Source organism: Gracilinanus agilis, chromosome 4 (genome assembly GCF_016433145.1).
Source record: "Gracilinanus agilis isolate LMUSP501 chromosome 4, AgileGrace, whole genome shotgun sequence".
Classification (NCBI taxonomy): Eukaryota; Metazoa; Chordata; class Mammalia; order Didelphimorphia; family Didelphidae; genus Gracilinanus; species Gracilinanus agilis.
In genome coordinates, this window is record NC_058133.1 from 252,878,864 (window position 1) to 252,906,567 (window position 27,704).

The 27,704-nt window shown below is 38.4% G+C and overlaps 1 protein-coding gene across 1 annotated transcript; it reads right to left on the reverse strand.

Moving 5' to 3' along the window:
* Positions 1-26,640, reverse strand: STAG3 (stromal antigen 3). The gene is made up of 32 exons (XM_044672313.1): positions 26,578-26,640; positions 25,352-25,465; positions 24,875-24,971; positions 20,984-21,060; positions 20,544-20,748; positions 19,425-19,576; positions 14,608-14,681; positions 14,363-14,486; positions 13,632-13,730; positions 13,289-13,368; positions 12,844-12,951; positions 12,543-12,651; positions 12,134-12,239; positions 11,651-11,754; positions 11,264-11,356; positions 11,066-11,155; positions 10,580-10,780; positions 10,368-10,438; positions 10,186-10,273; positions 9,428-9,508; positions 9,228-9,320; positions 8,898-9,092; positions 8,660-8,770; positions 8,008-8,109; positions 7,539-7,687; positions 6,980-7,108; positions 6,716-6,873; positions 4,950-5,118; positions 1,996-2,100; positions 1,796-1,886; positions 530-598; positions 1-298 (listed from the first exon to the last, which is right to left on the reverse strand). Exons 1-32 carry the CDS (start codon positions 26,617-26,619, stop codon positions 290-292), a joined length of 3,495 nt encoding a protein of 1,164 aa, XP_044528248.1. The 5' UTR covers positions 26,620-26,640; the 3' UTR covers positions 1-289.
* Positions 26,641-27,704: the final 1,064 nt, after the last annotated feature.

The following is a 27,704-nucleotide window of genomic DNA, read 5'->3' on the forward strand; positions in this document are numbered from 1 at the left end:
CTCTCCTCTCCCAAATTATTGTGTAAGGAAACTCAAATCTCAATAACAAGCGAGACAAAACCCTGGTTAAACATGAATCAGGAAGAATAGGAAAGCCATGGCTTTTCCAATCCGAAACTCATGGGGAATAAATAAGAGATAAGAGAAAATTGGGAGAGGAGGAAAACAGGTGTGAAAGCTCCTCCTTTATTTTTCCTCTGTGACTGGGATGGTTTCAGACTTTTTTTTTATATTCCAAGTAATCATATTGATGACTGGGCAATCAGCTTGAAGAAAGCACAGCATGGTTTCAGAAATCCTGGAAAGACAAGAAAAGGAATTCATAGAATTCATTTCACACATATATAGCCCTTTTCTATTCACAACTCTGATTCCCAAAGATAAAAAATTATGAAATAGGGATTTTGATTTTTACCTTACTGCTTTGGAAATAAAGACCTGAAGACCTCCCCTTCTGAGGTCACCCAAGAAAAAGCAATCCCCCACTGCTGTCTCCCTTACTTCCATAGCTGTTCCTGGGCATACTCACATTACTGTCAGCCTCTGCAGAGTCAAAGAGGTCACGTTGATATTTGAGGGAAGAATGAGGGTGTGAATTCTGAAAAGAGTGGAGTTAAAAGTTTAAAGAGTATCTTCCCACTCTCACAACTTCCCTTTGTTTATGTAGAAGCTAATATCGCCCACTCTCCTAGCTTTAAGGGGAGGTCAATGGCTCAAATGTCTCAAGGAATGATCTACCAGTTCAATTATAGTTAATGAAAAAGAGAAGGCCTTTCTCTTCACTGACTTTTATGAGCATCCTACAACTTATTCTCAGCCAGAGGGGGCCCTCCCTCAGCCCAAACAGAAGAAAAGTTTCTCATAAAAGATTTTCAGATAAGGAGACATTCCACTCAATCTTATTCTTTATCTTTGTTTTCAAACTTCTAACCCTCCTCCTTCTATCCCTTCCAGTTCTCTTTAGGGAAAAAGGCCTTTGACCTGAATCCAAAGATATGGGTTCAAAACCAAACTCTGGTACTATGTGAAATGAGACCACTCTGCATTTCAATTTTTTTATTTATAAATATCATGGGTTAGATTAGATAGCCTCTGAGGATGCTTCAAGTTATGAATATGGGATCCTATGTCTATTCCTCCTATGATCTGCCCAACTTCTTTCCCCTTCTTAAAGAGACTGGGAAAGGAAAAAGGGATGGGGGAAGTGATAAGCTCAGGATATGAGTAAGGATCAAGAGAGCCTTTTAAAGAAAAAGTGAGAAAGGGAAGAAGAATTTTGCAGATGTAGTAAGCAAAGGGATTACTTTCAAGAAAGCAAAGAGGGATGGGTACACTCCAATTCCCTCCCCCCAACCCAAGTACCCTTTATTCAGTTGTTCAGACATTTTTTTCAGTCATGTCTGACTCTTTGTGGTCCCATTTGGGTTTTTCTTAGCAAAAATACTAGAGTGGTTTGCGAACATTTCCTCCTCCTCCAAGTCATTTTACAAATAAGAAATTTGAGGCAAAGAGGGTTAAGTTACTCACTAAGGGTCATGGAGCTTGTAAGTATCTAGAGATTTGTACTTAGGTCTCCCTGACTCTACTTCACTACTTTAGTTGCCAGTATTCTAATTAAGTAGGTACAAACATTCCTGAACACTTAATTAGCCTCTTCATTCTTTTCCCTCTGTTGCTCTCCTAACTGTCAAAATCCCAAAGTGCAGGTAATGGCAGAAGGAATAGGATAAATATGTGTTTATAGATAGGAAGGAATCACTAGGTTAAGTTTGTCTCCTTTCTTTCTCCTACTTACCTTGTCTATGTCTTCCCATTCCCCTGCTTCCTCTTCACTTGACTCTTCTATTACTATCTCATCCTCCTCATCCTCCTCCATAAGGCTGAGTCTGGTGGAGGTTGCATAAAGGGACAGGACAAGAAGAAGGTTCTTTCACAATGGGAAATTAAAAGATTTGAATATGATAGAGGAAGAGGAGGGTGGGAGTAGATACTAACCGGGTTAGCCGACTGCCCAGACTAGGTCCATAGTGGCTATGTACAGTGTTGTGGAAACTCTCTGGGTTTGAGTGTTTGGGCTTTTGGGAAGGCAAGGATAGCTGGCTATATGAACAAAGAGATAGAAGGAATTAATTTTTAAAGCACATTTTTTAGAGTTAATTTTAGTTTTGAAAATTTGATTTTAAATTATTTAAAATTTGAAATTAAAATTTAAAAGCATAAACCATATGCAATGAACTGTTGGACAAGGAGTCTTAGCAAAAAGAAGAAAACATCTTATTCTCTGCCTTTAAGGAACTAGCAATTTCGAGGTAGGATAAGATATTTAAACAAATAACCATTATACATACTAAAATGTGATGTTAAACAAGGGAAGAGTAGTGGGGGGCAGCTGGGTAGCTCAGTGGATTGAGAGCCAGGCCTAGAGATGGGAGGTCCTAGGTTCAAATCCGGCCTCAGACACTTCCCAGCTGTGTGGCCCTAGGCAAGTCACTTGACCCCCATTTGCCTACCCTTACCACTCTTCTGCCTTGGAGTCAATACACAGTATTGACTCCAAGATGGAAGGTAAGGGTTTAAAAAAATTTTTTTTTTTTTTTAAAGAGAGAAGAGTAGTGAAGGACAAGAATTACTTTTAGCTGAAGTATTGGGGGATGCTTCATGGAGACAGCAATGATACCTAGACTGAGCCTCAAAGTAAATGAAAGATTTTGAAGTGGAGTTTCTATTCAGTAAATATTTATTAAGCACTTGATTTATGCCAACATGCAAGCAACCATGTACAAACAAGATATAGACAGGACAAACTGGATATAATCAATAATGGAGAAAACACTAGTTCTCTTGATCTCTCTTAAGAGAGGATTGGGAAATGTTCCTTATAGGAAGAATTTTAGGTGAGAATTGAAGGAAACCAGGGAATTATGGAGGAAAAGAGTTCTAGGCATAAGGAATAGTAAATAAAAATACATGGAGACAGGAGATGGAGTGTTTTATTCAAGGAACAGCAAGTAGGCCAGTGTCTCTGAATCACGGAGTATGTAAAAGTATAAGGAGTAATGAGATTAGAAAGGTAGGAAGGGGTTCTGGTTATGAAGGGCTTTAAAAAAATAAACTGAAAGAGGGTAGCCAGGAGGCTCATTGGCTAGAAAGCCAGATCTGGAGACAAGAGACCCTGGGGGTCAAATCTGACCTCAGACACTTCTTAGCCCTGTGATCCGAGGCAAGGATCCCCCAATCGACTAGCCCTTACCAGTCTTCTGCCTTGGAATCAATACAACAATAGACAATAAGGGTTTAAAAATAAAACAAAACAAACTGAGGATTTTATATTTGATACTGTAGGAACCAAAGAGACAGCGAAGAGGATTGAATAAGAGTGATATGGTTAAAACTCAGGCTTTAGGAAGATCACTTTGACAAATATGAGGGAAGGCCTGGAGTGGAAAGAAAAATGAAGAAGTCCAACAGCAGGTTACTATAATCAAAGTGTGATGTGAAGCATGTTATCACAGTGGCAAATGAGTGGATAGAGACATATAGGAAATGTTGTGCAGAAGAAGGAATAAGACTTGGCAATAGATTAAATATGTATGTTGAGTAACGAATTGAGGATGACTTAGGCTATAAGCCAGGATGACTGGGAGAATGGGAGAGGCCTTGACAATAATATGGAAGAGTTGTGGGGAGAAAGATAATGAGTTCTGTTTTGGAAAAATTGAGTTTAGTATGTCTGTGGGGATATCCAGTTTGAGATGAGAGACTGGTGGTGAGGAAAGAGGCTAGGGATGGATATATAAATCTGAGAATTGTCCACATAGAGATGATAGTTGAACCATGGGAGTTGGTGAAATTATGTAGCAAGAGAAGAAAAGAGTGCCCAGGACCTGCAAAAGAGACTAAGATACCTATATGTATGCACAAAAATATTTATAGCAGCTCTTTTTGTGAGGGGCAAAGAATTGGAAATTGAGGAGATGCCCACCAACTGAAGAATTTCTGAAAAAATTGTAGGTAATGATTGTGATGGAATTACTGTGCTGCAAGAAATGACAAGGCAAATGGTTTCTGAAAAACCTGGGAAAACTTATATAAACTGATGCAAAGTGAAGTGAATAGAACCAGGAGAACAATATATACAGTTAACAGCAATATTATTACAATAGTCAACTGTGAAAGACTTAGCAATATAATGATCTGTACAAAGACTGATTCACAACAATTCCAAGACACACGATGAAAAATGCTATCCATATCCAATAAGGAACTGATGGCCTAAAAAACTAAAGCATATTTTTTCTCTTCCTTAATTTTTCTTTCTTTTTTCCCACAAGGCTAAACATGGAAATATGTTTTGCATGACTTCATATGTATAATGGATATTATATTTCTTGCCTTCTTAATGAGTGGAGATGGGGCTAGAGGGAAGGAGGGAATTTGGAACTGAAAAAAAAAATTAAATGAATGTTAAAAGGACAAATACTAAGAAGGAACTGTCAGATAAGTAGAAAGAGAACCAGAAGAGAGGAGTATTACAAAAACCTAAATAGATTATTTAAGACAAAAAGGTGATCAACAGCATCAAAGGCTACAAAGAAATCAAGTAGGATAAAGACAGAAAAAGGGTCATTTGTTGATTAAGAGACTGAATGAAGCTAAACTGTGAATGGCCTTGAGGCTAGAGAGATTGTGTTTTATCCTGTAGTTCCAATTGGTAGTTACTGAAAACTTTGAAAGGATCAGTGTAAACCTGAATAGAAGGTAGATGGATTTGTGAGGCAGTAAACAAGATCAGAAATACAAATACTAAACAGGCAAGATAGAGCATTAAAGTGATAACTATGGTATAGGATCACTATGGGCTACTGAGAGAAAGACTCATAAAAAAGGTAAAACTAATACTAAGACACAGAAACTGAGGTCAAGGCTTGGAACCTCTCCTTAGTTCTCACCTTTGGGTAAACTCTGATGCAGAGTCCTCTTCTTCATCCTTTAGTCTCCAAAGGGAATACCTCCCTTTCACAGTAGTAGAGGTGAATGTGGGAGTCTGTGGGGCACTGCTCAAAAGTAGGCTCTGTTCCTGAGGTGGGCAGAAGAGTTCTTGACCCTGCTTGGTAGTGGCTGTGGAGACAGACAAATACAGTAACCTCTAGCCCAGAAGACTTGAATTTCTTGCCCTTTCTCAAGACTTGCCTAAATTTATTTTTGCTCAGGACAGAGTGTGACATTAAGTCCAAGGGAAAGACAACTTGAATGACTCCATCTACATCATGAGGGATAGGATGAGGCATTAATACACAAATTAAAGTGGGATTGTGGAGGTCTATTTAGCATTTTAGCCATTTTTTTTGTCGTATATAATCCCTGACTTCAAGGAGCTCACATTCCAACTGGGTTTTGTTAAGGAATTGTTGACTATTTAAAATGTATCCTGTATCTATCCTGTTTGTGTTCCCATTAGCTCCTTGATAACGGGGGCTAGGTTTTGTTTTTTTTCCTCTCTTTCCTTATGTTCTTAGTATTTAACACACTACTTGACACGTATAGGTGTTTGTTGACTGATATTACAAGATGGCTTAAGAAAAAACTGAGTGGGGAAAGAATAGAGTTAGAGGTGGTAACGCAGCTGGAAAGTTAGAATAATAGGTTATGATTAGATAAAGGAATTTGAAATTCGTGAACTCTGAAATTATTATTTACTTTTGTTACTCATCTAGCACTCATCTCTAGTCCAACACCATTAACTATCTTTTCATATTTTTTTCCTTTTGCTACTTTCCCCCCTCAATTATATGAAAAAAAATTTATCCTTCATTTTTAAAAAGTTTGAATCAATTTTTCACCCTTCTTCTTTCCCCTTTCCCCTCCCTGAGAGGGTAAGCTATCTATTATCTTTTTCTATCTTTACTTTTTTGTATTCCTCAAATTACTCAATACAATGATTTATACACAGAGAGCCATTAATAGATAATCAGCATCACAGAATTTAAACCTGCAAGGGATCTTAGAAACCCATCAAACCTTTTCATTTTATAAAGAAATTATGGTCCAGAGAAGAGAAATAACCAGGTCAAAGTTAAAAGGCTAATTGAATTTAGGTCACCTAACTCCCAGGCCACTTCCTTCTCCAGTGGAATGTACCACCTTTTCTTTTACCTCTATACCAGTGATGGGCAAACTTTTTAAAGAGGGGGCCAAAGGAAAGGAAATGCTCATCTGTCAGTTTGTTTCTAAGGCAACTTTTTGAAGTTTCATTGTATTGTATCCTACTCATTGTATTCGTCAGATTAGGAATAATGTCGCCCAGGGCAAGATAGAACATTTTCTATTTATTTGATTTATAGTTTATCTGTATAAAATTATTTGCATGTTGTCTCCCTCAATGTGAGACCGTGAACTTCTTTTACCTTTCTGTATATCACAAGTTTAGTACAATGTTTGACACATAGGCACAATATTGGCATTTAATAGATAACTGTCTATTGACTTTGTTTTTGGTTTTATAATCTGGTTTGGTTTTATTTTTTAGTTTTATAATCATCTGATTTTTTTTTTGTTCCTCAGTTTTGGAATTCCTTGATATAACTCAGTGAACTAAAAGCAGACCATGATAAGAAGAGCAACTACTGAGAATTAAAGGAATAACAATATTTGTTAGTTTCTTACCCAGTGGAGGAAAAGGCAGGGATTTTAATGAGGTGTGCAGAAAGTTCCTTACCTTCTATGCGTCTCTTCTTGGGCTGGGGATGCCCTTGAGAACTGCTTTCGGCACTGTTTTCTTGTGAGTTAAGGGAACGGCAATAGGAAATGACTGGGCTCCAAGAATGGGTAGATAGTTGTGGGACCTGATGTAGGCACTTTTGCAAATATGACAGTCTGAGGTAGGAGAGAAAGGGAAAGGAGGTTTGAGTTAACAATGTCTTCTCCCTACTCCATTATCCTTCTATAACTACACCTACTTGACATGTCTGCAGTGACTTACAAGAGCTGTTTATCCTGGTGGAAGAGACGAGGTGAAAATTCTTCAAGCAGCTCCAAAAATGCCAAATTGGGAGGTTGATCTGAGGAGCCGGACAGAGGCAACTCTGCCAGGGAAAACTTGATGCCTTCTCTTGATAGGGAAATAATTATCATAGGTGGGTCATCTGTCATATCCCTCTAATGTATCTTTTTTTTTTTTTAAGCCATTATCTTCCATCTTAGAATCAATACTGTGTACCGGTTCTAAGGCAGAAGAGTGGTAAGGACTAGGCAATGGAGGTTAAGTGACTTGCCCAGGGTCACACACCTAGGACGTGTCTGAGGCCAGATTTGACCTAGGACCTCCTATCTCTAGTTCTGGCTCTTAATCCACTGAGCCACCCAGCTGCTCCCACCAATGTATTTTATCCAGCTTCTCCCTCAAATCCTACAACTCATTTTCAGTTTTATAGGTATCCTTATTTCCCTACTTCTCCCAGCCACCCTCATAATTCTGTTCAAGACTTAGACAACCCCACATATCAGCTCTCTTCCCTGTGAGTACATGAAGGCACCCTCACTTGTGCAGCAAGACGATAAGGTCACGGTTCTGCAGCTGCTGAGGTCCAAAGCTCAAGGCAAACCTTCGGGCCAGATCCCTCATCTCCATAAAGGCTGGAAGACTATCCAAGCCCCTTGGCCCATGTTCCTGTAACAGCTCTGTGTACAACTGTCCTCAAGAGCGGTGGTATATTTGGAGAGGGGAAGAACAGTATAAAGCAGAAAAAATAAGAATTCATATTATGTACAAAGTGCTTTTATAAACATCTCATTTGAACCTTTACCAACGAGGAACAAACGGTTGTAGAGGAGTTAATGATTTCCTCAAAATTACAATATAACAAATGGAGTAGGACCATCTAAATTCAAATCTAGGATCCTTTCCATGACACCACAGCACATATAATGGTGATTGTTGGGCAGAAACACGTATAGGCTCTGGGGAAAGGATGCCATCAGATTGGGGGGTCCTGAGAAGGAAGTGGGTACCTGTTTAAGACTAAGCAACAGAGTTTGAGAACACTGCTTTCTGTTGATCTGTCTTGACCGTGTTAGTATTTCCTTGATGATGTCACCATAGTCATTGTAGAACTGAGGGGAGAAACACAAAGAAATTTTCTCTTACTACTGATAATTTATTTTTCCAAAGCATTCTCTTTGGTCAGGGTAGAAAAAACATCAAATATAAAGAAATAATTCCAACAAAAATTTCCAAAGAAATCATGTCAAAGGAAAATATAAATGAGGATGGAAACCCTATACCACATCATCTCTCTAGATCTCAACATTTTTCAGGCAGAATCACAGGCTTCACTGATTATTAGTTAGCCATATGAAATGAAAAGATTTTGGGGGACACATAGAACTAAATTCTATACCTCATTAAATCCTCTCTCTTCTTAAAATTCACCCATCCTGTCTCCTTTCCTTCCTAGATAAGGCAGGGTAAGGAAAATTCTGGATAAAAGGAATAAAGTACTTTCCCTCACAGACACTTGGCCACCACTCATTTCTCTTTTCTAATCTTCCCCCCATCTCCCATCCTTGTTTTTCTACCCTTGTTCTCAGCTCCCACTCCAATTTGGTCTATCCTTTGCAGTCTCTGTTTCTGTCTCCATTTATGATTAGCCCTATTTCACACCTTGTTGTAGTGCTTGAAGATATCTGAGGCTGCTTCCATCTCTAGAACCCCATAGAGCAATAGCTTACAGAATCCAGCCAAGAGACGACGACGCTGGTGCAGCTGTTCAATCTGTGCCTGTTCCTCCTCTGTATCTTTGTTATCTAAGCCATAACACCAAGAGGAAACCAGTAAAATGAAAGTTACATTCCCCTGGCTCTGTGATCTGATCCCAGACCTTAAGAAGTTCTCTCCCCACCCACAGTCTCGACTCCTCTCTAATACCACTGCCTGGCTCTCCTGGCTGGATGAAGACATGGTCCATTAGGAAGCTGGCTAACTCTGACTGCAGGGTGGCCTCAGGAAGGAAGATGAGAGGTTTCAGATGATCCCGACCCCCCAATATCATCTGAGGGCTGAAGATGAGGAGCAGGTCACTTAATAAGATGAAAGCCTGATGGGAGAGATGAAGACAAAGACAAAGAACAAGGGGTCAGGCTACATTACAAAGTAATTTCTATTTGGTATGCTAACTCTTTTTGCCCTAATGGAAATGTCCCACTACCCCAAACTTCAGTAGAAGACTCACTTGTTCTTGAATCTCTGAATCCACATCTGAAAGACAGCTTTGGCAGAGATCACAGAAGGTCAACAGTTTACCCCTCAAGCCTAGCACCTGTTTCTATGGAGGTGAATTGGAGAGGAAGATGATTACAATAAAGACAAAGACAAGCTTTCTTAACTACCTTTCCCTTATATCCAATTTCCTCTCATGAGATTCATAGTTACCTGTGAAGAATTTGATCCAGAGACATGAGCCAATGTCCAAAGGATAGAGAAATAGATGAGAGTCAGTGCTGGAAGGATTATCTGTGTGATTCAATGAAGGGAAATAGAGGTTGGAAAAACAGAAGGTACAGAAATAGAAAGTTGAAGGGTATGAGAAGGGAAAAAGCCGATTAGGAAGCTGGTTAACTGACTGCAGGGTTATCTCCTACCACATTCTCTCCATTCTCTTTATTTTTTTTTAAACCCTTACTTTCCATCTTGGAATAAATATTATGTATTGGTTCCAAGGCAGATGAACAATAAGGGTTAGGCAATGGGGGTTAAGTGACTTTCTTAGGGTCACTTAGGAAGTGTCTGAGGCCAGATTTGAACCTAGGACCTCCCATCTCTGGGCCTTATTCTCAATCCATTGAGCTACCCAACTGCCTCCTCTCCATTCTCTTTAAAGGGAATACATGTAGATCAATGATTTGGGCATTAGAAAGACTTGTCAATACAAGATCTGTCAAATAAATAAAATAAATAAACATTTGTATTTGTATCTCAGTGTAGAGGTGGTATTGATATTTTTCTTCCAGGCAAAGAGAAGATACCACTGAGGGGGTACCATAGTGGGGCACCTCCCAATAGGGTAAAAAGAGAAATGTCCTGCCAAGTCCCTGAGAATATTCCTGGAATTGGAAAAGGCTTGAAATATTTGGCAAGCCCAGAAGTTCTTTATAATAATCTTCCTTATGTTCTTTCCCACTCTGGCTCACTTGTCGGGGAACATCTCCAGTATCCACAGCCTTTTGTAGGAGTCGGCAACATGGATCATACAGCTCCCAACGTGTTAGATCATGGGCACTAGAAATTAGGGTGGAAGGAGAAGAAAAGGATTAAAATGGACTGTCCCAGGAGAGGAGAAGTTAGTGTGGGGAGAGGAAGAAGTGGTGCTCACTTGTGGAAGGCAGAAAGACGCTTTAAAGTTGCTGCCATATTATACACCTCATCCTCATCCAAGAAGGAGCCCTAAAGGATAAAATGGTCCCTACATCAGAATTTTCCCCAAAGAATCCACTTGTCCTTCCTCCTTAGCCCTCATTGCCCTCCTGAGACCTAGACATCTTGACTGCTAGCTCTTAATTCCCTTCAATAACACCCAGTCCTGACCTGTAGTAGCTCTTCTAGCTCCTGTTGAAATCGATCAGTCAGCAAGTCTACTAGCTGGCTTCGGGCAAAGTCTACACGGCTGAAGAAGGTGAATTCCGGGGCACAGAGCAAGTAGAGAGCACGTGCTCCAGCTTCTAACACCACTGGTTCTGTATGCTTCACCACTACTTCCTGAAGTTGCTGAAGGAGCAATTCTAAGTGCTGGGGAGAATAAAGGTCAATGAAGGGTAGAATTTGGGGAGTTGAGGATAGAAGGGATAAGAGAAGTCACCAGATGAGAGTCCAGGGTTTGGCAGGGAGGGTTCAGTGACAGAATGCCAGGGTAAAGAAATTTCGGTGTTAGCAATAAAATACCTGAGTTCTAAAAAGAACTAGAGGTTGAAAGTAGGGCACCTGGTCCCAGGATGGGAGCAGTCAGAGGTCAGTGGGCAGAATACAAGGGAAAGGGGAAGTAATGAATGAGGCATTCTCCCTCCTCCTACTTACTTTCTGTAAACGTCCTGTGCAGTAGATGTTGAGGTCAAAGAAGTTGAGAAGCTGAAGCAGGGGGGACACTTTTTCTGCATCAGCTGAGAACTGTGGTAGTTAAAGAATGAAATACATATTAAGTTGCTTCATTTCCTGCTCCAGCTCCCATTCCCCTGAAGGAATTTCCTCATTTTTTGATACTTAAGAATGCTGCACCTTGGCTAGAAGCTGAGGCAGCAAAGGAATGAGGTGCTCTGTCAATTTCATCTTGTCATCTGCCTGGATCTTACGCTCTTTAGCAGTGAAACCCTAAGAATCAGCAGGGTTCAAAAGGAATTGAAAGAAATTTCAGTTAAAGACTACCCAAACTACCTTGCCTTATTAAATGTTAAAAATTAAATTTTTTTTCAAATATTTCTTATTCACTTGCCCAAGAACGAAGAAATAATTCTTCTGAAATTCTACTTTCCTAGAAGTGGATTTATACATGATTTTGGTGTGAGATAAGGAATACCCTAGTCCAAGACCCCAGAATATATCTATCACCTGTCTTCATTCAATACAACCTCCCTCCTACCATCCATACTACTTACAAGTTCATACCTTTCTCCCAGTGACCCTCCCCACAGGAGGGGAACCCTCTGTAGCTTGACGGGCACTAGACACAAGAATCTCTATCAGAGTATTCTCCTGCACATCCCCCAGGCCTGCATGAGCAATGAGATAAAAACAAAGTCACTAACAGTTCATAATCAATTATTACCACCCTTTGTTTTCTCCTACCTAGACTCTCTGAGGCCAAACAGAGGCATAGCTTCCTCGGTTCTGCAACATTTTTTTCATAGCATGTTGTCAGGACCTTTCATATCTACTTATAAGACACTCTCATGTGGTATAGATTTTCAAATCCATGTTCCCCAGCCTCCAAGAAACCCCTCCCTCCAATTCTTTGATGGAGCCAAGTGTTATACCCATCTATCTGGCACATAGCCTTACACATAGCAGGTGCTTAATAAAACACTGGCTGAATTGACTCTTTCAAAAAACACATAGTCCAGCTTCCCCAGCCCATCACACAGCTCTCACTCTGATCCTTCTCCAGCAGCAGCCCTGTCAAACTCTCCCAGTCCTTCAGGTGAGGCCCTGCACAGTCCCACAGGCTGTCCACCAGATAAGCTGCATGGTCATGGAGCTATGGAAGAGGGAGAATCATAGGCCACAGATCTCTGTGCTGGGGAATGTACTGTACAGACTTAAGAGACATTGTCTCTGCCCTTCTATAAAGCAGTTATTCCTGCCCTCTCCCTAAGGAACTTCACTGATGCATAACTACCTTGCTCTCACCATACTCACAGGCCCATGAAATCCACAAATACACAAACCAATCCTGGCATATCACTTCAGGGTTTTTGTCCTTCCTGTAGCCCACTCCTTACCACCACACCACCATCCAAACATACATGATCGATATCCCCACTATCTTCTGTGCAGTCACCTCACTCTCCATGGAGAAAGCTAGCAGAAGATAGAAGAAATTCCTTCGAGGGCTGTAATGCTGCTCTTTTCCACTTGTCACTCCTACCTCACACTCAGGGAAGAAAAGCCTGGGGAAAATGGTGAGTGAAATAAATGCTAGAGAGAGAGAAGGGAATGAAGGGGAAACACAAGGGGAAAAAAGGGAGACATAGAAGGCATAGGGAGTATTAGGAGATGAATAGTAGAGTGTAGTTGAGGACAGGGGAATGGTAGCAGATGATATAAGAGGTAAGCAGAGTGAGACTAAATCAGTAACGCACTTCCAATATAGAAATTCCCCTGCAGCAGAGGCCAAAGGTCGGTTGGAGGCATACACCACAGGATAGATGCTCTCACAGTCAGTGTCTGTCAGTACTCCCTCCATGTTCCTGCCAAGAGATGGGGGAGAGTGTCAAAGAATCTCAAATACTTTACAGAAACAGGATGGCTATCATCTGGGAGAGGACCTAAAATTGAACCAGGAGGAATGGCAGATAAAACTCACAAGAAATTTCAAAATGAAGAATATTCAGGAAGAAGGAGAAGAAGAAGAAGAGGATGAAGATAGGTGATCTCCTTCTGTGAAGATCTATCAGCAAATAAGGAAGGCCCAGCCTACCTAGAGGTAGGGAAGAGGTGTGAAGACTTTGGAAGGGCAGCCAGCACTAGAAAGGCACAAGGTGATCATCACAGTCACATACTCCCCTCCCACACTTCAGAACTCACTTCAGAATTAAGGTCAGTAACTTGATGGACTCCACAGCTACATCATATTCTCGGTCCATCACCATGGAAACCATTCGATCCTATTAGAGGAAGAACACAATCCACAAACTGCCCTATCTCTTTATCTCAGGGTGCCAAATACACTCAATATTTTCTATTCTAAAACATCATGTCCTTCTTATAATCTTAAAAGATCCTAAGGGGAGGAAATGGAAACTTATGCTGAGTGGGCTGAGAAAGCATAGGAGCAATGGAAGTGGCAAGATTAGTATTACACTAGGGTAACAAATGAGAAACTAAGGGAAGAGGAGAAAGGAACATCCCACCGCTATCCCAGTCTAACCTTAAAACGGCTGGTAAAAAGTTCCAGACAGGAAATGAAGTCCCGGTTGCCATATAAGCCTTGAAGAGCCTTCAAACACTTTAGACGAACCTCTCGTTGCTATGAGAGGAAGTCAAAAGGAAGAAAAGGTGGCTAAATTTCTCATCAATCACTTTTATTTCTCTATCTTGTAAAATTTACACATTTTGGACAGTGGGTTCTTTAAAAGAAATCTTGAGAGAATCCTTAAAAATTGTACAGCTACCCTTTCTATTACCCTGGAAAGAAGGTGTGGCATACACTTAGTGGGGATCATCTTAAATAGGATTCCTACTTTTTCAGCTCAGAAGTTCCTTACTTCTGAAGCACTACTAGTATATTATATTACTAATATATCAATATCCAACATTCGTAAAGATATGTACAAATATGCATATCATATATACTCATGAAAGTCATATACATGTATATGTATGTGTGGGTATGCATGTGTTTTATGGCTACCCACAACAAACTTTACTTTCTTCCTCAGACTGAGGTTCAATTCTTCTCTGAAACACTTCACACACACCCCTCCCAAGTCCCTCTCCTTTTCTGTTAATCATAGAGCACACAATTTTAAGAGCTTGATAGAAAATACCATCAAGAACATCGAGTGTCTTAGAATAGCAGAAAGACTAGAGATTTAAGAGGCCTTTAGGCTAAACTGGGACCAGAAGAAAAGAGGATTCAGGAAATGATTCTGAATCAACCTTATCATGTAAGGTCCAGCCAATGTACTTGAGGTAGCTGTCAGTGAGGAAAGATGTGCAGTAACTTTGCATCCATGTTCCAATCTCTTCCATGCAGATGGCACGGATCTCTGGGAGGACATCTCTGGAGCCAAGAGAAATAAAAGGGCAGAATTACCTTAGGTCTATCCTGTGAGATACATCCCATCCCACAAGAAACAGCCTTCATCTAATTTTCCTGCTGAACAGGAAGCCCCTTGCCTCACCTGTACCGGTGTACAAAAACACCTCTAAAGATGGCATTCATCATTCCTTCAATCTCTTCTTGGTGTTCTTGGAGCTAAGATATGGCACATGGAGAGAAAGAGAATTGAAGAGGGACAACAGAAGTTTCGGCTGAAGACACAGGCCATTTACTCAGAACCTCCAGTAACAAAGACAACTCAAATCTAAACGGACCTCATTCTCCCAAACACTCCCACATCTCTACCACCACTATCATATCATGTTAGATATAGTATATAATCTGCCTGAGGTGGGGTTTCTTATATTCCCCTTATATGAATCATTATCAAACGTGCAATCCTCCCAATCCCAAATATTTTACTAGGAGATTAAGTCTCTGATCCACATTTCAGACTTTATCTGTGAACTATTATAATAAATACAATTTCATCACTACACCAAATATTGTGCAGAGCAGTGCCAGAGCCTATTATTATTATTATCCTGCCTTGGGATGACACAGATGGAAGAGTTGGAAGCATTTGATGATGGTAAGAGGAAAATAATAAGAGTGGTTGGCAGGTTCAATATATATCCCAAGAATATCCCAAGGAACTCAAGAGTATCAAGACTCAAGGAGGCAAGAAATCCTACATTAAAAACAACAACAAAAACAACAAAAGAAGAGGATGGAGATGAGGAGAAAAGGGGAAATAGGACAAGGAAGGAAGCACTATCATTATCACCAAGAAAAATGTTTTCGGTGCCTTGAGTGACACAAAAAGATTTAAGACATGGCTGCTGCTCTCTCTGAGCTAACAATCCAATTGAGAATGTTGAATATACATAAGATAAATAATAATATCACATAGCATATGTCACGGGCCAAAGAAGAGATATAAACACTAAGTGCTAAAAGGGATAAAAAGGAAGGAAGCTACGCTACTATGGACTGATGTGGTCAAGGAAGGCTTTACAGAAAAAGGATTTGAATTGAATCTTGAAAGGACTTTAGATAACTAAAGAGATGGATAATTCCCCAATAATGGCACAGAATGAGAAAGTGTATCAAAGCATGAATGCACAAGGCATCCCAGAAAATAAGGAGAGGGATTTTTTTCTGAAGTAAAAGGTACATTGAAGGCATTTATGGGAGATAAAGTTAGAAAAAGAGAAGGAAAAAGATTGTTGAAACTGCTCTTTCCATTCTCTGATATATCACAGTTTATCCAGTCATCAGGTCTCAGTTTCTTCATCTGTAAAATGAGAAGTTGGGAATAGATTGTTTATAAGGTCCCTTTTAGTTTTAAATCTATGATCCTACAATCCCATAACTCAGGATTATATATAGGGTTTTTTCTGTTTTTTCCACTACAATATTAAAATGACTGATTATTTTTACTTTTTTTAATTTTAATAATATTCTTAAGAGTCCTAGAAGATAGTGGTTAAAGGTCAAAGGGTATAATAAGTTTTATAATTTTTGTTATATGTTGCCTACAAGAAAAAGCTAGCACTAGAATTCTTTATTTGTAAAGGTGGACTCAAAGGAGAATAACAAAATTGGAAAATATGGTTTAGGATTAAGAAATTAAAGGTACAAAAGACTTAGAGCTTATTTCAAAAGCCTCATACATGTATGTATAATTTTCTTAAAGAAGAGTGTGAAAAATAAAATTAAAAAGAAGCGTGAAAAGGTAAAAGCACCAAACAATGTCACAAAAAATGAAACTGATTACCTCATAACAGAAAGGAAATGACTTATTGCAGGAATCATTTTAGAATCAGATGTCTATGGGCAGACATTTTAATTAAACAATGGTAAAAATTAATATCAAATTAGAAAGAAAATGGCAAGATAATAGTGCCTTGTATTGACAACCTCAATCTGACCTATTTAAATAATCTATTGACTATGGGAAATAGATGAAAAAAAAATTTTTTTTTAAAACCCTTGTACTTCGGTGTATTGTCTCATAGGTGGAAGATTGGTAAGGGTGGGCAATGGGGGTCAAGTGACTTGCCCAGGGTCACACAGCTGGGAAGTGGCTGAGGCCGGGTTTGAACCTAGGACCTCCTGTCTCTAGGCCTGACTCTCACTCCACTGAGCTACCCAGCTGCCCCCGAAAAAAATTTTAAATGATCACATATCCTAATAAAAATTTAACCAATGTAAAAGAATTGCCTCCACAAAGTTAAAATGGTCCAAAAATGTCTTAGGAAGTAAATACTTAATCACTTTACCCAACAGAGAGATATATCCTTCTTGAGAACAGTACCTTTTTGGGAGATAATTTTTTGAATCCCCAAGGGTTATCTGTTATACAGTAAGTACTTAGTAAATGCTTAGACTTGACTCGAATTAAATTGCTTATCTTTTGAAATTTCATTCTATAGTCCATTTATCGGTATTTGTCAAAAGTGCTTTAAGTTTATAGTTTTTAAAACATCACATTTGCAAATTCTCATTCTCATAACTTCCTTATAAGACAGGTAATAGTTATAGGGGGCTCTAAGAGGTTATATAACTTGCTTATAATAACTGCCAGTTATTACTGAAGTAATAATCTCCTAACTCCAATAAGTCCAATGCTCTATGCCCTATATGATGTTGCTTCTCAAACATACACATATACATTTGTGTTTAATATGCAGTATATATTACAGATACACATACACAAATAGCAATAGGTAATCTTTTTTGAGTCATGGACTTCTTTGACAGTCTAATGAAGCCTATGGACTTTTTATCAGATTGTTTTGTTGCCTATATTCTTTTTTTTTATCATAATAAATTTTTATTTTTTTCTAAATTATATGTTTCTTTTTTCCTCTATGAATTTTTCTCTAGTGTAGGGAATGGGTGTCTTCTTGTACAACACAAAAAAACACAGAAATATAGATATTATGTGACAATATATGTACAGCTTATATCATATTCATATTCACTGTCTTCTTGGGGAGTGAGGGGTGGGAGAGATAGAACATGGATTGCAAAATACCAGAAAATGAATACTTAAAAATTGTACTGACGTGTAAGAAAATTGCCTACATTCTTTTTTTTTTTTTTAATTTTAAACCCTTAACTTCTGTGTATTGACTCATAGGTGGAAGAGTGGTAAGGGTAGGCAATGGGGGTCAAATGACTTGCCCAGGGTCACACAGCTGGGAAGTGTCTGAGGCCGGATTTTGCCTACATTCTTAATTGTGAGAAATGCTAAATTTTAGTTAGAAGGAAAATTAAGAATAATTTTTTTCATCCAAGTTCATAGGATTCCTGAAATTTCCTCCAGAAAATGATATTCCCCACTAGAGAAAGAACTGTTATTGTCCTCTTTCACATCAGTGTATTTATGGTTTTATTTTGGGGTCTTGGTCATGTATGAGTGTGCTCTTACAACAATGACAAATATGGAAGTATGTTTTGCATATAACAATAAGAATAAATGTAAAAAAAATTAGAAGTAGTCTGGATATTATATGTAGATTCTAGGGGAGAAAAATAGAAGAGAATGAAGAAGTAATAATTGATGAAATAAGGTCCTAGAGAAAGGTGTGGAATATCATTATTATAAAGACATTTCTAAGACCTGATCAGTGTAAAGCAAATAGTCTATATAGCAGTGGTTCCCAAACTTTTTTGGCCTATCACCCCCTTTCTAGAAAAAATATTACTTAGCCCCCTGGAAATTAAAAAAAATTTTTTAACTTTAATAGCAATTAATAGGAAAGATAAATGCACCCGTGGCTATCACCGCTTCCCTGGATTGCTGCAGCACCCACCAGGGGGCGGTAGCGCCCACTTTGGGAATCACTGGTCTATAGCTATTACTGATATTCTGACAATATGGAGGGGGCCAGAAATAACAGAAGAGGTAAAAAGGCTACTTCTACTAGACCTATCCTATTTTGACAGAACACAGAGTAAAATATTGTCAATCACATAATGTGAAGCTAAATTCTGAAATAAAGGGAGAATGTAATGCCTTGGGGGAAATAAGGAAAAATGTATGATCTAAGGTATAGATAATACTTCAGACATCAAGAAGTTTTGCATTCAGCCTTCATTAGAATCTCACACTAGTATTATATCTTTTTGTTAATTCTTAACTTTCTAATTTCTCAGTGATTTGGCTTCTAACCCTCATCATAATATGAGATTTGAGGACTGAAATAAGTTTCAGAGACTCTCCTGTTGTTCAGTTGTTTCTGTTGTGTCTTCATGTTCTTCATGACCTCATTTGGGGTTTTCTTGGTCAAGATATTGGAGTAATTTGCCATTCTCTTCTCCAGCTCATTTTACAGATAAGGAAACTGAGGCAAACAGGACTAAGTGACTTGCCCAAAGTCATATAACTACCAAGTGTCTGAGGGTAGAATTGAACTCAAATTTTGAGTTCCAAACTCCAGATCTAGTACTTTATCTCCTGCACTAGTAACCTAGCTGTTCTCAAGATTTTCCTACATGTCACAAAACACCAGTTTTTAGAAGCATCATATATATAGAAGAATCATATGCTGATACATACATACTTTTGATGATAGACATGAAAATGAAAATGTATTTTGTCAAAGCACAGAATCATCTTAAACTTCCATTAGAAGGCTGTGGGCACAGGGTGGGGGTGGGGGCAGGGGCAAAGTTATCTGTCCTAGAGGAAGAGGACTAAATATAATGACATCTAGAAGGTCTAAGTCTATTTAATTATCATAAGATGACTATTTACAAGTCTATATGATGCCTGATACTATTGTGGAGTGGGAAAGTGAGGACAAATTTAGTAATTTGCTATAGAAAAAGACTTGAGAGGAGTTGAGAGGAGTTGAGAGGAGCAGAACATACACATGAAGCCCTCACCTCTTTCCGTTTCTCCAACAGGCACTCTAGACGTTCAGGGGACCTATGTCCCAGCCCCTTGTTGCGTTCAGCTTCATATTGTCGTTGATTGTTGTCTTTTTGGAGACTCAGGTGAAGGGCAACTCTCACTAGGCCAGTCATTAACTTCATGGCTATAAAGGAGGTGGGCAGGGGAGGACAATAAAACCAGACCAAAAAGGATCAGGGAAAATATTTGTACAGAAGGAGAAAGAATGTCCCAAAAGAAAAAAGAACAGAGAACAGGATCAGAAAGAAAAAATCCAAATACAAAGCTGGGGGAATAAGGAGCAACACTCAAAGTCTAACCTTGGGCTAGTCTTATCTGAGGTTCTCTCTATATGGTACTATTGCCACTAACTAATCTTGACTGAGGTATCTGTCAGTTCTCTTGGCCTAAGGCACTGTTTTTTTCTTTTCTTATTGTATAAAAAAACAAAACAACTTTGTCAAAAAGAACTTAACTAACATCAAAGGAGAAAAGATAAAATAAAACAATGTATGAAGTGCAGAAGCAATGAATTATCTATCATAGGTTATTATAATCTAGTTAAAGAGGATGTGCATGTCTTCTGAATGTATGCCTAATATTCTTTCTGCTACATTACAGATATTACTTCGCTCATTTGAAATATGAAGATGAGCTAACAGTCCCTGGTTTAGAAGGTTTTGACCATATTCTATATACTCCCACTCCTTGGCTAATTCTCCTGGTTGTGTATTATGAGGACAGTATAGCCAGGAACAACCACTATAACATATCCCACCACCTTCATATTTCATTAAATGAAACATGGGAAATCTACATGTTCTCATATTTTTCCTAGCAGGGAAAAGTGCCTCCCACAAATCCAGTTAATTGTGGATTACTTAAAATAGAGAGCCTTAGACTAAAGGTATATTAAGTATCCCAATGTTGGCACAAAAGAAGCAAAACTTTGGACTGAAGAACTACAGTTCTACTAGGAGGATATCCTGGGTGAAAGAGCAGGCTGTCTGGAATCTGAACAAGAAAATTTTTCCCCATTCCCAATCCCTAGTGTGATGCCAACAAACCCTAAACCCAGTGCCCTTAGTCTGCTTCAATCAGTACATACTTACCAGCCAGAGTGCTAGTGTGACGGAAAGCACGGATCTGAGAATCAGATAGACCAGTGAGAAGAGAGATGAGGGTATCCATGAGGAAGTCATCATAGAGGAAGCTGTACTGACACTGACACACCAGTGCAGCAACAAACTCACAGAAACTGCTTCTGAATTTCCTCCAGGCTGGACCTGGTGCTGCCAGTGGGTATTTTACAGAATCCTACAGATAGAAATGACATTTCGGTGGGAAAATTCATGAAGTGGAAGGGCACCTTATGGCCAAAGCTCAGTTCTGGGAGTGACTCTATTAACCCACAAGACTCTACTGGCTTTCTCTCTCTCTCTCTCTCTCTCTCTCTCTCTCTCTCAAACACTCTGCACAACAAGAAGAGGACAATAGTCTTTCAATCTGATAAAAATAAGCTCCTAATCTCTTTATCTCATATTGTTCCCACCTCATCAAATTTCTCTGTTAGCTGCTGGATGATCTCTGAATTCTGCATGGTCTTGAACATCTCATGAGTTACTATGCCTGAGGGATAGAGGAGTTTAAGTTTGAATGGATAGAGGGAGATAGAGTGATTTAGGTATTTGCAGACACATCTACAAGAACTTACATTTATATAGTATTCTAAGATTTAGAAAATATTTTCTATATATTTTAAGCTTCACAATAATACTGTGACATTAGGAGTACAATTAATCTCATTTCATAAGTAAGGAACCAGACTCAAAGAAGTTCAGTGACTTGTCCAAGGTCTCATAGCTACTAAGTGGTAGAGTGACAGCAAGGGTCTATGCTATGATATAGAGGTAATGTATAGAATATATTTATATGACAATATATAACTAATTGCTGTTACTGTGGTGGTTTTAAATGAATTGAGCTGTTGTCAAGTCCAGTCCATTCATTTGACAGATGAAGAAACTGAGGCCTGGGGAAGGAGTGAATAGAGCTGGTACATAGAACCCAGGTCTCCTTTATTCTTTCACTTACAGCACATTATTGTCAATGGCTTTTTCTTCCTTTGGTGCTGAATTTATACTTATGTTTTAAAAAGAAAATTTTTATTAATTGTTTAAAAAACATCCAGTGTCACTTTCCAAAGACCACTCCCTGCAAAAGCAGTCTCTCATCCCTCCCTTGTAATAATGAAATATAATCAGAACCAACACAGCTACCATTGGTGATAATCTGCCAATTGATTCTACACTCTCTTTCCATCTTTAGCCATGATGAAGGATGCAGGCTTCACCATCACTACTCTAAAGTCAAGACTGGTGACAATACTGTACAGTAATTTAATTTAAAGGCCTATTCAAAACCCTAATCAGTACTGATTCACACAGTGAGAAGTGTTTGTGGCAGGTCCTCCCCACTCCAGGCCTAGCACTTTATCCACTGAGCCACCTAGCTGCCCTTGTTTAATATTGTTTTTCTTTATTATTGTGGTTATATAAAAATTGTTTTCGAGGTTCTGTTTATTTTATCTTTGCTTATACAAATCTTTCCAAATTTTCTTAGAATTCTTCATAAATGTAATGCAAAGAAAAAAATTATATCACCTTAAATATTACAATTTATTCAGTCATTTCTCAATCAATGAATTTCTACTTTGTTTCCAGATCTTTGCTACCCCTAAAAAAGAGGCAGCTAGGTGATAAGTGGACAGAACACTAGACTTGGAGTCAGAAAGACCTTGAGTTCAAATTCTACCTGTGTGAGATTATGCAAATCACTTAACTTCCCAGCTTCAGTTTCCTCAGCTGTATAACAATCCTTGCCTCACAGCCTTGATGATCAAATAGGATGGCACGTATAAAGTGCTCTGCAAACCTTAAAATGCAATCTAAATGTTAGCTCTTCTGGGTGACCTTTCTGTCCATCTATCTTCCTTAGAATCTTTGGGTACATCAGTGGCTGGAGACAATTCTATAATAGGCACAGTGGCTAGAGCACTGGATCTAGAGCCAGGAAGACTAGAATTCCAATCTTGCCTAAGATACTTTCTAGCTATGTGACCTTGGACAAGTCACTTAACCTCTCCTTGACTAGGTTTCCTCAACTGTAAAAGGGAGATAATAATAGCACTTATCTCCTAGAGTTGTTATGATAAAAAATGATAATATTTGTAAAGTACTTAGCATAGTACATTGCATAAAGTACATAGCATGCCTGGCATGTGGTAAGAGCTATATATAAGTACTTGCTAGCTAGTATTAGTAAAAGTTCCTCATCAGGAGCTTCCTACACCAGTGAAATCACGGTCAGGAACTGACTGATGTGATGGTTATACCACTTTCAGTGATATTTGAAAGGTCATAAAAAAGAGATCAAGTGACACAATATAGGAGAAGGATAAATTTCTAAGTTGTTTAAAGGGAACAGTCTACAAACTAAGCTAGAAAACTTGACTTTGATTCCTAGGAAAATTCTAGAATAGATCATTGAAGATATATAGCTGATGAAAATTTAGAAAGGGAAGTAGTAATTCCAAAGTGCCAGCATGCTCAATTGAGAACAGACTAATCTCATGTCCTTTTTTGAAAAGATTGCTAAACCAACAGAGGAGAGGAATCCCCTTGATTATAAATTGCTTAAGTTTTATTTATTTTTTAAATTTTTGAGACTGGGTCTCCCTATCTTGCTCAGATTGGTGTGGTGCTCACAGACCAAATACCACTGCTGATTAACATAGAAATTCTGACCTCTTTTGTTTCTGATCTGAACTGGCATGTCCTTCCTTAGCCAGCCAAATGGCCTGGCTCCTGTGGGATCACTATATTGGTGTCAGACTTAGGGTGAACATCCAATCAACATTAGCTCAGAATTTCCCCAAGCTCAAACCATTCACTAGTATTAGCCTCTCCAGTAGAAGGGATAACAGTTATGTGCCTGCTTTAGTTAAATTTTTTTTTTTTTTAAACCCTTGTACTTCGGTGTATTGTCTCATAGGTGGAAGATTGGCAAGGGTGGGCAATGGGGGTCAAGTGACTTGCCCAGGGTCACACAGCTGGGAAGTGGCTGAGGCCGGATTTGAACCTAGGACCTCCCGTCTCTAGGCCCGGCTCTCACTCCACTGAGCTACCCAGCTGCCCCTTTAGTTAAATTTTAACAAAGCTTTGGATACATATCTCATATATTATTCTTATACAGAAGAGATAAGGATTTGATGATAATATAATTAAATGGATTCAGAACAGGCTGGATAGACAGAACCAAAGAATGGTTGTTAATAGTCTTATGCTTATGGTAATGTGGCAGGAGGTCTCAGTTGAGCACCTCAGGGATCTGTGCCTGGTTCTATATCAATAACTTCAAAAATGAGATTAAGTGCTACAGTATTAGAAAAGGGACAAATGTCTCAATTTTCAAAAGAAGAAAGGGAACAGACTAATGAACTTTAACTTGATTTCAAAGAAAATTCTAGCACTGATCACTGATAATAGAAAGGAAAGTAGCAAGTTACTGATAACTTTTTTTGTCAATAACTTGGATCAATTAATATCAATTAATTTGGATAAGGCATAAATAGCATTCTTATCAAATCTGCAAATGATTCAAAGCCAGAAGGAAGAGTTAAACACAGTGGATGACAAAGTCCAGATCCAAAAGGATCTTGATAGACTAGAGCATTGGGCTGAATTTAACAAGATCAAGTTCAATATGGATAAACATAAAGTCTTATTCTCAGGTAAAATAATCAATTTCACAAATAAAAGATAAGGGAAACTTGATTAGACAGCAGTCTTAAAAAATTATCTGGGGATTTCAGTATGAAGTGGCAGCTAAACATAAAAATCTAACAAATTTCAAACTTTGGTTATATATGAATGCATACCTTCCAGAAATAGGAAGGGGACAGTTTCTCTGTATTCTACCTTCATCAGATCATATGCGGAACAACATTATGTTCAGCTCTGGGTGTCCTGACTTAAGAAGGACATTGATAATCTGAGGAATGTTTAGAAGAGGACAATCAGGATGGTGAGGGGCCTTGAATCCATATCACAGGAAGACAGTTTGAAGGTACTAGAGATGTTTAATCTAGAGAAGTGAAAATTATAGGGACCATGAGAGATGTCTTCAAGTATTTTAAGGGCATCATGTTGGCCTTAGGTTTTCAAATAGAAAGTAGATGATCACTTGTTGGTTGTGTTATATAGTGAGGACTTCTTTCATGTATGGATTGAACTACTTGGTCAATGAATTCCTTTCTAACTCAATTCTGATATTGTGAAAAGGGAAGTGGAGTAGGGGATCTGTGATAAGAGAGTAACAGTCAGGGAATTAAAGAGAGCTGGGGAATAGGCTAAAGGACTGAGCATAGAGGAAGTCTCCTTACCCTTGCATCCACAAGCTCCAATGAAAAAGTTTATGAGCTCCAGAAATCCTGAAACTTGATCTTGCTTGTAGCTTTCCAACCAGTCATCCACTACAACCTAGAGTAGGAATGAATGTCAAGAAGGTGACCAGGAAAAAATCCAAACATGTATCTTACACCCAAGTTCTTTCCCTGGTTTATACTATAGTTTATTCCATCCTCAGTCCACAATCACATGGCCTCTCCTATCCTGAAAAGTCTCCAGAAAGGAGACACTGTCATTTCTCTCATTTCTTATGTCTCTTTTTCCCTCAAGGTTTGAGAGTATTCCTTGAGGTACGGTACCTCTTTTTCCCATCTCAATTTTTTTTCTCTATCTCAATTTAAGTTCACTAAGACAGCTATATTTATTCAAAGCTGTAGCCTCTTGCCTGTGCCTTCCCATTATGAAGTGAATAGTTTAATAACAAATAAAGTAAATATGAATTGTACCTTTACCTGCATGGCACTCTTGGCAGTCTTCACAGCTTCTAAGATATCATTAGTAGAGGACTTCAGATTCCTATGGCCATCACAGTCCTTGTGGGACCCTTTCCTTGGATGCTTGGCCACCTGGAGATGTGTAGAGAAAGAATATGAGAATGGAGGATTATGATCTCTATGTACAAAAATATTATAAATAATGCTACTGTGCAACAAAAGCATGGCAACTACATGTGTACAATGACTGAGAAACGATTAAACAAGTTGAAAGTAGAAGAATGTTACTCTTCTATAAAGAATGATAAATATGAAAAATTTGGAAAATCATGAGAATATTTCTATGAAGTGACAGAGTAAAAGAACAATATACACATGATTATAACATTATAAAGAAAAAAAAGAAAGCAACACTTAATCAGTTCAGTACAACAGGTAATATTGGTACCAAATTATTCAAGTTGTAGTACATATCAACTTTCTGTTAACAAAAGAAATGTACTATAAGTTCAAATCACTTTATTAGAAGGTTTGCTTAACATTTTTCAGGAATGTAGTTTATAAGAGTTGATTGAACTCTTATAGTGTCTAGTGTCAAAACAAAATTTTATCAACAAAGAAGAAACAGAAAGAAAAAAGGACAAAATTGAACTCCAACCCTCATTCTTCTCTCCCACCACCTAGCAATACATATAAGACTTTAAACCAAAGGGAAAGTATTTCAGCTGTTAAATTAAAGCTTTTAAAGCTGTTAAAGACAGAATTCATTTAAATAGATTTCATAGAATTTTAATGAGAGACTCCTTAGAGTTAATCTAGTCCAACCTTCTCATTTTACAGACGAGAGAACTGAAGTCTGGAGAGGTGAAGCCACATGCCTAAGGTCCCACAGCTAATTAGTGGCAGAGTTGAATCTCCTGACTTCCTGGCTAGTGCTCCTTCTTTATCATGATGATTTGTATGTTATTCATTTAAATAGCTAAATGGAATTGGATTATGAACAATCATTGTTGCTTTTTCCCCAGAGCCCCAAACCCTATTCCTGTCCCTTCATGTCCTTACTGCCCTACCCCTTGTTCTATTCTTTAGTTTTATTTCTCATCTCCATTATCCCCAGCTTCTGTTCTTCCTCATTAAGTATCTTTTCAAGTATTCTTTTAACCAACCCCATCCCCAGTATCTCTCTCAGTCAGTTCATTCACCCACCCCCATTTTCCAAATCAGAGCATGAAACTAGGACTCACTGGGGTGGTCTTGGGTTGTTTTCTGGCCACCCTCTTCTTCATCTGCTGTTTCCAGACATCCTCAAAGTCACCATCACTATCCCTATGGAAAAGCATAATTTCACTTAGCTCTATAATGTTTCATCCCCATTCTCCCATTCATTCTATTATAAAGAAGGAAAGAAACTGGGTTTTCTCTATCCCTAACCTCTTCCTCTCCAATGAAAAAACATTTGCCCTCCAGGGCTAAACATTCTCTATCTTTTCTAAAGAAAAGAGAGATAGACTTACTATAATCCAGAAATGTATTAAGTCAGAGCTATAGGAGAACTTTCCCTTGACTGACAGCATGAGACCCAGTAATGAGAAAGTAAAGATGCCTATTGATACAATTCTTTCCTTGGAATACATACAACTGTCCAAGTTGGCATAAGAATTATCCTTCCTATGGTAATAGCTGACTTCAAGAATATAAGAATGGTTTCAGGGAGTCAAAGTTGGCTGGCTATGTTTCTCATATGAGCAGAACATGAAGATATTCCATAAAATTGAATCGTACCCCTTAAAGTATATGTTAAAGACTTTAATGAACATGGCTAAAATATCAATGCTAGTTATGTTTCTTAAGAGCAGTGTTAAATGAGCTAGAAATAATTCCTAGAAGGACAATTAAAATAATCAAGTTAATGAAATGAATTCCATGAAGATTTAGGGGTAGAGTATGCATCTAGACCTTTAATTTCTTCATTGTGAAACTGAAGTAAAAACTCCTAGTATGGAAACTCCATAGACCAAAGCAGATAGGCAAAACATCTATAACAATCTTAGAACAGGAATTCACAGACTTGCCATCTGTGAACTTGTTTTTAAAAAATAATTTGTTAACTATTTCAAATAAATTATTTTATTTTATTCATTTGAAAACATTTTTATGAAAGCCATAAGCTTCATCAGACTTCCAAAGGTGTCCATGACACAAAAAAGATTAAGAAAGCTTGTCTTAAGAGAGTTATTGGGGTAGAATGAAGACATCATTTTTTGAAAAGGGAGAGAGAGAGTGTGTGTGTATGTGTGTATATGTGTGTGTGTGTGAGAGAGAGAGAGAGAGAGAAAGGGCTATGGATGAATTCTGTTAACATGTAGGTATT